This window comes from Rhinoderma darwinii, chromosome 4 (genome assembly GCF_050947455.1).
Source record: "Rhinoderma darwinii isolate aRhiDar2 chromosome 4, aRhiDar2.hap1, whole genome shotgun sequence".
In the NCBI taxonomy this organism is placed as follows: Eukaryota; Metazoa; Chordata; class Amphibia; order Anura; family Rhinodermatidae; genus Rhinoderma; species Rhinoderma darwinii.
In genome coordinates, this window is record NC_134690.1 from 409,656,809 (window position 1) to 409,668,285 (window position 11,477).

Here is an 11,477-nt window from a genome sequence, read left to right on the forward strand (position 1 = left end):
ATGTTCAAAAAACGATGCAAATATAAAGTAGACATATGGGAAATGGTAACTAGTGACTATTTTGTGTGATATTACTATCGGTTTTACAAGCAGATACATTTAAATTTAGAAAAATTCACATTTTTGCAAATTTTCTCTAAATTTTGGTGTTTTTCACGAATAAATATTGAATTTATCGACCACATTTTTCCACTATCATAAAGTACAATATGTCACGAGAAAACAATCTCAGAATCGCTTGGATAGGTAAAAGCATTCCGGAGTTATTACCACATAAAGTGACACATGTCAGATTTGAAAAAATCGGCTGTGCCACAAGGCCAAAACAGGCTGCGTCCTAAAGGGGTTAAATTGTCTGCTGAGGATCAGCTAAGACGCACCAACAACCTGTGTTTATATTGTGGCGATAAAGCGCTGAACAAATTCTGAACAATTGTCCAGTGAGACAGGTAAACACTAACGCCTAGGGAAAGTGGGAGAGGCATCCACTCCTCCTCTGTCTCTTCATCTTCTCCTCCTTATCTTATCTGTCCTTCATCTGCTCATCCTCATCTTCTCTGCCTCTTCTTCCTCTCCTCCTTATCTTCTCTGTCTCTTCTTCCTCTCCTCCTCATCTTCTGTCTCTTCTTCCTCTCCTCCTCATCTTCTCTGTCTCTTCTTCCTCTCCTTATCTTCTGTCTCTACTTCCTAACCTCCTCATCTTCTGTCTCTTCTTCCTCTCCTCCTCATCTTCTCTGTCCTTCATCTGCTCATCCTCATCTTGTCTCTTCTTCCTCTCCTCCTCATCTTCTTCCTTTCCTCATCTTCTCTGTCTCTTCTTCCTCTCCTCCTCATCTTCTCTGTCTCTTCTTCCTCTCCTCCTTATCTTCTCTGTCTCTTCTTCCTCTCCTTATCTTCTGTCTCTTCTTCCTCTCCTTATCTTCTGTCTCTTCTTCCTCTCCTCCTCATCTTCTCTGTCTCTTCTTCCTCTCATCTTCTCTGTCTCTTCTTCCTCTCCTCCTTATCTTCCCTGTCTCTTCTTCCTCTCCTCATCTTCTGTCTCTTCTTCCTCTCCTCCTTATCTTCTCTGTCTCTTCTTCCTCTCCTCCTTATCTTCTCTCTTCTTCCTCTCCTCCTTATCTTCTCTCTCTTCTTCCTCTCCTCCTCATCTTGTCTGTCTCTTCCTCTCCTCCTTATCTTCTCTGTCTCTTCTTCCTCTCCTCCTCTTCTCTGTCTCTTCTTCCTCTCCTCCTTATCTTCTCTCTCTTCTTCCTCTCCTCCTCATCTTGTCTGTCTCTTCCTCTCCTCCTTATCTTCTCTGTCTCTTCTTCCTCTCCTCCTCATCTTCTGTCTCTTCTTCCTCTCCCGCTCATCTTCTGTCTCTTCTTCCTCTCCTCCTTATCCTCTCTGTCTCTTCTTCCTCTCCTCCTTATCTTCTCTGTCTCTTCTTCCTCTCCTCATCTTCTCTGTCTCTTCTTCCTCTCCTCATCTTCTGTCTCTTCTTCCTCTCCTCCTCATCTTCTTCTGTCTTTTCTTCCTCTCCTCATCTTCTCTGTCTCTTCTTCCTCTCCTCATCTTCTTCCTCTCCTCCTCATCTTCTCTGTCTCTTCTTCCTCTCCTCCTCATCTTCTCTGTCTCTTCTTCGTCTCCTCCTCATCTTCTCTGTCTCTTCTTCCTCTCCTCATCTTCTCTGTCTCTTCTTCCTCTCCTCCTCATCTTGTCTCTTCTTCCTCTCCTCCTTATCCTGTCTCTTCTTCCTCTCCTCCTCATCTTCTCTGTCTCTTCTTCCTCTCCTCCTCATCTTCTCCCTCTCCTCCTCATCTTCTGTCTCTTCTTCCTCTCCTCCTCATCTTCTCTGTCTCTTCTTCCTCTCCTCCTCATCTTGTCTCTTCTTCCTCTCCTCCTCCTCTTCTCTGTCTCTTCTTCCTCTCCTCCTCATCTTCTCTGTCTCTTCTTCCTCTCCTCCTCATCTTCTGTCTCTTCTTCCTCTCCTCCTCATCTTCTCTGTCTCTTCTTCCTCTCCTCCTCATCTTCTGTCTCTTCTTCCTCTCCTCCTCATCTTCTGTCTCTTCTTCCTCTCCTCCTCCTCATCTTCTCTGTCTCTTTTTCCTCTCCTCCTCATCTTCTCTGTCTCTTCTTCCTCTCCTCCTCCTCATCTTCTCTGTCTCTTCTTCCTCTCCTCCTCATCTTGTCTCTTCTTCCTCTCCTCCTCATCTTCTCTGTCTCTTCTTCCTCCTTATCTTCTCTGTCTCTTCTTCCTCTCCTCCTTATCTTCTCTGTCTCTTCTTCCTCTCCTCCTCATCTTCTCTGTCTCTTCTTCCTCTGCTCCTCATCTTCTCTGTCTCTTCTTCCTCTCCTCCTTATCTTCTCTGTCTCTTCTTCCTCTCCTCCTCCTCATCTTGTCTCTTCTTCCTCTCCTTATCTTCTCTGTCTCTTCTTCCTCTCCTCCTTATCTTCTCTGTCTCTTCTTCCTCTCCTCCTCATCTTATCTTCCTCCTCTCCTCCTCTGTTCAGCCTCTCATCTTCCCCTCATCCTCCCTCTGCTGCTCGGTGTCACGTCTTCCCTCCAGTCACTTCATTTATTGCTTTGCCGCTTTTTTCCCAGTCACCAATCTCCTCTGAGCAGCCGGTAAAAGTCTCCTCCCAGTCACATGACCGAAGAGCGGGCTCAGGCTCCTCCCAGTCACATGACAGCAGCGCGGGCTCAGGCTGGTACACGTAAGATGGCGGCGCTCGCGGTGTATTTCTGTGGCAGTATCCGAGGAGGCAGAGAAGACCGGGCCCTATACGAGCAGATCGTCCAGCTATTACGGCAGTACGGGACGGTGCTCACGGAACACATAGCCCGCTCGGACATCTCTGAAGCTGGTACAGACTTTATCCGGACATCGACAAAATGGCCGCGCCCGAGGCTGCAGACACAATTTATCATTTAGCGCTAGAGTTAACTATGTAAACTACGTGTATCTGTATGTGCCCATCACAAGCCCTCCCCACACAAACACCTATATCATAAATATACTCCTCCCCCACACCTAAATCATACAACATGTATGTACATCTCCCACATAGATAATATATGTACATGATATGTATGTGCACCCCTCACACAAATAACACCTCACACCCCCTACATATAACACCTCACACCCCCTACATATAACCCCTCACACCCTACATATAACCCCTCACACCCCCTACATATAACACCTCACACCCCTACATATAACACCTCACACACCCCTACATATAACCCCTCACACCCCCCTACATATAACACCTCACACCCCCTACTAAACACCTCACACCCCCTACATATAACCCCTCACACCCCCTACATATAACCCCTCACACCCCCTACATATAACACCTCACACCCCCTACATATAACCCCTCACACCCCCCTACATATAACCCCTCACACCCCCTACATATAACCCCTCACACCCCCTACATATAACCCTCACACCCCCCTACATATAACCCCTCACACCCCCTACATATAACCCCTCACACCCCCTACATATAACACCTCACACCCCCTACATATAACACCTCACACCCCTACATATAACACCTCACACCCTCTACATATAACACCTCACACCCCCTACATATAACCCCTCACACCCCCTACAATAACCCTTCACACCCCCTACATATAACCCCTCACACCCCCCTACATATAACCCCTCACACACCCTACATATAACCCCTCACACCCCCTACATATAACCCCTCACACCCCCCTACATATAACCCCTCACACCCCTACATATAACCCCTCACACCCCCTACATATACACCTCACACCCCCTACATATAACACCTCACACCCCCTACATATAACCCTCACACCCCCTACATATAACCCCTCACACCCCCTACATATAACACCTCACACCCCCTACATATAACACCTCACACCCCCTAATTTTCATTAACCCTCACACTACATATAACCCTCACACCCCTAATATAAATAACCCCTCACACCCCCTACATATAACACCTCACACCCCCTACATATAACCCTCACACCCCCTACATATAACACCTCACACCCCCTACATATATCACCTCACACCCCCTACATATAACACCTCACACCCCCTACTTATAACACCTCACACCCCCTACATATAACCCCTCACACCCCCTACATATATCACCTCACACCCCCTCATATAACACCTCACACCCCCTACATATAACACCTCACACTCCCCTACATATAACACCTCACACCCCCTACATATAACCCCTCACACCCCCTACATATAACCCCTCACACCCCCTACATATAACCCCTCACACCCCCTACATATAACCCCTCACACCCCCTACATATAACCCCTCACACCCCCCTACATATAACACCTCACACCCCCTACATAAACACCTCACACCCCCTACATATAACACCTCACACCCCCTACATATAACCCCTCACACCCCCTACTATACCCTCACACCCCCTACATATAACCCCTCACACACCCTACATATAACACCTCACACCCCCTACATATAACCCCTCACACCCCCTACATATAACCCCTCACACCCCCCTACATATAACACCTCACACCCCCTACATATAACACCTCACACCCCCTACATATAACACCTTCACACCCCCTACATATAACACCTCTGTATCTACACCCCCTACATATAACACCTCACACCCCCTACATATAACACCTCACACCCCCTACATATAACACCTCACACCCCCTACATATAACACCTCACACCCCCTACATATAACCCCTCACACCCCTTACATATAACCCCTCACAAGCCCTACTATAACCCCTCACACCCCCTACATATACCCCTCACACCCCCCTACATATAACACCTCACACCCCCTACATATAACCCCTCACACCCCTACATATATCCCCTCACACCCCCTACATATAACACCTCACACCCCCTACATATAACCCCTCACACCCCCTACATATACCCCCTCACACCCCCTACATATACACCTCACACCCCCTACATATAACCCCTCACACCCCCTACATATAACCCCTCACACCCCCTACATATAACCCCTCACACCCCTACATATAACCCCTCACACCCCCTACATATAACCCCTCACACCCCCTACATATAACACCTCACACCCCCTACTATAACCCTCACACCCCCCTACATATAACCCCTCACACCCCCTACATATAACACCTCACACCCCCTACATATAACACCTCACACCCCCTACATATAACCCCTCACACCCCCTACATATAACCCCTCACACCCCCTACATATAACACCTCACACCCCCTACATATAACCCCTCACACCCCCTACATATAACCCCTCACACCCCCTACATATAACACCTCACACCCCCTACATATAACACCTCTGTATCTACACCCCCTACATATAACCCCTCACACCCCCTACATATACCCCTCACACCCCCCTACATATAACCCCTCACACCCCCCACATATAACACCTCTGTATCTACACCTCTACATATAACACCTCTGTATCTACACCCCCTACATATAACACCTCTGTATCTAACCCCTACATATAACACCTCTGTATCTACACCCCCTACATATAACACCACACACCCCCTACATATAACACCTCACACCCCCTACATATAACACCTCACACCCCCTAATATAAACACCTCTGTATATACACCCTCTACATATAACACCTCTGTATCTACACCCCTACATATAACACCTTCTGTACTACACCCCCTACATATAACCCCTCACACCCCCTACATATAACCCCTCACACCCCCCTACATATAACACCTCACACCCCCCACATATAACACCTCACACCCCCTACATATAACACCTCTGTATCTACACCCCCTACATATAACCCCTCACACCCCCTACATATAACCCCTCACACCCCCTACATATAACACCTCACACCCCTACATATAACCCCTCACACCCCCTACATATAACCCCTCACACCCCCTACATATAACACCTCTGTATCTACACCCCCTACATATAACCCCTCACACCCCTACATATAACACCTCACACCCCCTACATATAACACCTCTGTATCTACACCCCCTACATATACACCTCACACCCCCTACATATAACACCTCACACCCCCTACATATAACCCCTCACACCCCCTACATATAACCCCTCACACCCCCTACATATAACCCCTCACACCCCCTACATATAACCCCTCACACCCCCCTACATATAACACCCTCACACCCCCTACATATAACACCTCACACCCCCTACATATAACCCCTCACACCCCCTACATATAACCCCTCACACCCCCTACATATACCCCCTCACACCCCCTACATATAACACCTCACACCCCCTACATATAACCCCTCACACCCCCTACATATAACCCCTCACACCCCCTACATATAACACCTCACACCCCCTACATATAACCCCTCACACCCCCTACATATAACACCTCTGTATCTACACCCCCTACATATAACACCTCTGTATCTACACCCCCTACATATAACACTCTGTATCTACACCCCTACATATAACACCTCTGTATCTATACCCCCTACATATAACACCTCACACCCCCTACATATAACACCTCACACCCCCTACATATAACCCCTCACACCCCCTACATATAACACCTCACACCCCCTACATATAACCCCTCACACCCCCTACATATAACCCCTCACACCCCCTACATATAACACCACACCCCCTACATATAACCCCTCACACCCCCTACATATAACACCTCACACCCCCTACATATAACCCCTCACACCCCCTACATATAACCCCTCACACCTCCTACATATAACACCTCACACCCCCTACATATAACACCTCACACCCCCTACATATAACACCTCACACCCCCTACATATAACACCTCACACCCCCTACATATAACACCTCACACCCCCTACATATAACACCTCACACCCCCTACATATAACCCCTCACACCCCCCTACATATAACACCTCTGTATCTACACCCTCTACATATAACACCTCTGTATCTACACCCCCTACATATAACACCTCTGTATCTACACCCCCTACATATAACACCTCACACCCCCTACATATAACACCTCACACCCCCTACATATAACACCTCACACCCCCTACATATAACACCTCTGTATCTACACCCTCTACATATAACACCTCTGTATCTACACCCCCTACATATAACACCTCTGTATCTACACCCCCTACATATAACACCTCTGTATCTATACCCCCTACATATAACACCTCTGTATCTACACCCCCTACATATAACACCTCACACCCCCTACATTTAACACCTCACACCCCCTACATATAACACCTCACACCCCCTACATATAACACCTCACACCCCCTACATATAACACCTCACACCCCCTACATATAACACCTCACACCCCCTACATATAACACCTCACACACCCTACATATAACACCTCACACCCCCTACATATAACACCTCACACCCCCTACATATAACCCCTCACACCCCCTACATATAACCCCTCACACCCCCTACATATAACACCTCACACCCCCTACATATAACACCTCACACCCCCTACATATAACCCCTCTGTATCTACACCCCCTACATATAACACCTCACACCCCCTACATATAACACCTCACACCCCCTACATATAACACCTCACACCCCCTACATATAACCCCTCACACCCCCTACATATAACACCTCACACCCCCTACATATAACACCTCACACCCCCTACATATAACACCTCTGTATCTACACCCCTACATATAACACCTCTGTATCTACACCCCTACATATAACACCTCTGTATCTACACCCCCTACATATAACACCTCTGTATCTACACCCCCTACATAGAACACCTCTGTATCTACACCCCCTACATATAACCCCTCTGTATCTACACCCCCTACATAGAACACCTCTGTCTGTATATTTATTTGATGATGGCTCATATCCCTCTATATGTATGATAGGTCTTGCACAGGGCAATGGTGACTTCTGGGCATCAGTATTATTGTGGACAGATGAGAGTGCTTTTCTTTGTTACACCAAATGATTACTTTTTCTGTGTATAGGGGAAGATGCTCAGGGCGAAAGAGATAAATTTATCCACGACAGAGATGTGAAATGGCTGCAGCAGGCGGATGTAGTGGTGGCAGAAGTGACACAGCCTTCTCTCGGTGTTGGATATGAGTTGGGTCGAGCATTGGCCATGAACAAAAAGATTCTATGTCTTTTTCGAGCATCCAGTGGTCGAGGTGAGGACTTCTTGGGTGACCTTTTGCTACTGACCACTGGGTGCCTGGCGACCGCTGTCCGGGTGCACTGACTCCTGGGTGCCTGGCGACCGCTGTCCGGGTGCACTGACTCCTGGGTGCTTGGTGACCACTGGCCGGGTGCCTGGTGAACACTGTCCGGGTGCACTGACTCCTGCGTGCCTGGCGACCGCTGTCCGGGTGCACTGACTCCTGGGTGCCTGGCGACCGCTGTCCTGGTGCACTGACTCCTGCGTGCCTGGCGACCGCTGTCCGGGTGCACTGACTCCTGCGTGCCTGGCGACCGCTGTCCGGGTGCACTGAATCCTGGGTGCCTGGCGACCGCTGTCCGGGTGCACTGACTCCTGGGTGCCTGGTGACCACTGTCCGGGTGCCTGGTGAACACTGTCCGGGTGCACTGACTCTTGGGTGTCTGGTGACCACTGTCCGGGTGCACTGACTCCTGGGTGCCTGGTGAACACTGTCCGGGTGCACTGACTCCTGGGTGCCTGTTCCCGGCTGACATCTGACACATTGCCTGTTGTGTGATGGAACTTTTTTCCCTTGCAGTACTCTCTGCCATGATTCGAGGGGCTGATAATGGACACTCAGTACTGGTCAGAGACTACAAGCCTCAGGACCTGGAGGGGATTCTGCATGAATACTTCAATGGCACGTTCCGCTCGCTGTGATGCTTCTATTACTGATCTGTGTAATAAATGGTTTGTCCTCTGCGGCTGAATCGTTATTTGCGGACCTGGGATGTGTGGGGATGTAGACCTGAAAAGGAGAGGGGGGGGGGGCTGGGGAGGACCATGTCTGCCCTATGTGAGGCGGTGTTATCTACATCTCACACACGAAAACATTGCCATCACACAGTCCACGTGCGAAGGGGCAAATCTGCTACTTTTATAAATGGTGGGGGGGCAATATGAAAGAAGGTGCATATATTGTATACTTTGAGTATTTAGCACCGGCACATTGAGTGGAGTTGGGGGGGGGGGGCAGCTTACACACACTGTGGAGCGAGATGGGCACAAGCTCCTGGTCAACTACCTCAATGTTCCCCTACATGGGGGCCCCACACCCTGGGTCATGTGTTCCAGAGCCTCGCTACATAATACTCCGTCCTGCCAGTGGTATTGGAGTGAACCCAAAAGTTTGTTCTGTCCATGGGGCACATACTTTGTCGTGTACATGTGAGTAATAGTAAATGCTTTACTTTTATACATAACACGCGCCCCTCCTCAATCACGCAGACTGACCCCAACCAGACCCCCAAACTGGTTTATGCCCATACAAACGCCAAGTAAACCAGCACCCCAAGACATTCCCCAAAAATCACAATTCTTAACAATGTCAGGGAATGTTCACACGGCCGAAAAATCGGACCCAGAACGCCTCCAAACATCTGCCCATTGATTTCAATGGGAAAAACATTCTGTTCCGATGGCCCGTTTTTTTATGCGGCCGTTTCGAAAAACGGCCACGTAGAAAAAATGGCAGCGAAAAAGAAGTGCAGGTCACGTATTGGGACGATTTTGGAACCGTTTTTCATAGACTATTGAAAACAGCTCCAAAGACGGCCGTGAAAAACGCGTGGGGCTTAAAAAACGTATGAAAATCAGGAGCGGTTTTCCCTTGAACCAGCTCCGTATTTTCAGACGTTTTTGAGTTTGTGTGTGCACAGAGCCTTACACTGAAGGATTAGAAACTCCAATTATTAGGGTCTGTTCACACGCAGTAGAAAAATACCTCTGAAATTACGGAGCCGTTTTCGCCTGTAAATAGCTCCTGATTTTCAGACGTTTTTGCAAGTACTCGCGGTTTTTGCGGTGTCTTTTACAGACGTTATTGGAGCTGTTTATCAATGGAGTCAACGAAAAACGGCTCCAAAAATGTCCCAAGAAGTGACATGCACTTCTTTGACGCGGGCGTTTTTTTACGTGTTTTGACAGCGACGCGTAAAATTACATCCCGTGGGAACAGAACATCGTAAGACCCATTGCAAGCAGAGGGCAGATGATTGGAGCTGTTTTTTCAGGCGTAATTCTAGGCTTAAAACGCCCGAATGACGTCTAAAAACAGTGCGTGTGAACAGACCCTTAGAGGGGGGTGTGGGTCCTCGCTGGTTCGTACACCTTTGTTATAGGCGCTGGACTTGCAGCCTTTCATTTTTTCTGGATCATCAATTAAACTCGAATTCCTACTTCCTGTCTCCTCACGTAGAATAAATAGTGACATAAACATTTTCCTTTTGGTAAATCATTTTCTTTTCTTCAGTCGTGTACTGCTATGGGCACCGGGTTCACACCGAGCATTAAACCAAGATGGTGTGGTGTGGCGTATCGATGACGTCCTCCTTCTTTCTGATGTTTCTGTCCTGCCATGTGAGGGTTCACGGACACCAATGACTACAACATCCCCTCTACATAGTAGATGAACAGGCAACAACTTTTTAGACCCCAAGACTTCCGTTCCAAACTTTTGTATCTATCTGGATTCAGTAGGTAAACCTTACATTATGACAGTCGCACGTCTCATCCAACGTGGAGTTCTGAACCATCTATTGGAGGAATGTGATGACCACCCTCAAGAATCGGAACGTCTGGATAATGCTGCAAGTTGTAGTCATTATTATTCATGATCTTTTAGACAGGATCTTACCCGCTGGTGCCTCTGCTGCCCACCACCATCGATGTGCTGCCGCTCCTCCACACGGCCACGTCTCAGCGGGTATACATGTGCTACGCACGTTCTGTTAATGGACCAGGGCACCCAAATAGTTACTGTTCAGCCGATGGCAGAGCCACTTATTCCATATCAACATGCCTTTGACACCTTCACCTTTGCTGTATTTGGATTGACTCGGACTGTTGGACCTCATGGATCAAAAACACGTCGGAGGTGCAAATCTTTCCATTACACTTTTCTCTGTGTAGATTACTCTCCTGGTTTTGGCCTACAAATACTGACCAAAATATGCAAGTGTGAATGAGGCCTTATCTGACTTTGCTTTCTGATCGCTACCTGCCCGAACCCGTATCTGTGTTCCTGTTTTGTAAGAACTCTGCCAGCGCTGCCCTCGGATTTGTATGACCGTGCTTCTGGCTTCCAATATTTGCCTTTCTCCAAACCGTTAGCAGTTACTATTGCTCCAGAGACTTGGGTATCCCCTGTGCAAAGGCCATACCCCAGCG

General features: G+C 48.2%; 1 protein-coding gene across 1 annotated transcript; it reads left to right on the forward strand.

Moving 5' to 3' along the window:
• Positions 1-2,613: 2,613 nt before the first annotated feature.
• DNPH1 (2'-deoxynucleoside 5'-phosphate N-hydrolase 1) lies at positions 2,614-9,011 on the forward strand. The gene is made up of 3 exons (XM_075863535.1): positions 2,614-2,847; positions 8,098-8,280; positions 8,848-9,011. The coding sequence occupies exons 1-3, from the start codon at positions 2,631-2,633 to the stop codon at positions 8,967-8,969; spliced, it is 522 nt and encodes a 173-aa protein (XP_075719650.1). The 5' UTR covers positions 2,614-2,630; the 3' UTR covers positions 8,970-9,011.
• Positions 9,012-11,477: the final 2,466 nt, after the last annotated feature.

Excerpts from the sequence above, each read along its gene's own strand:
- DNPH1 (XM_075863535.1), top strand. The coding sequence starts at position 2,631 with ATGACCGAAGAGCGGGCTCAGGCTCCTCCCAGTCACATGACAGCAGCG. Across the intron at positions 2,848-8,097 it reads CTCGGACATCTCTGAAGCTG|GGGAAGATGCTCAGGGCGAA; the intron begins GTACAGACTTTA and ends TTCTGTGTATAG. Across the intron at positions 8,281-8,847 it reads TCGAGCATCCAGTGGTCGAG|TACTCTCTGCCATGATTCGA; the intron begins GTGAGGACTTCT and ends TTTCCCTTGCAG.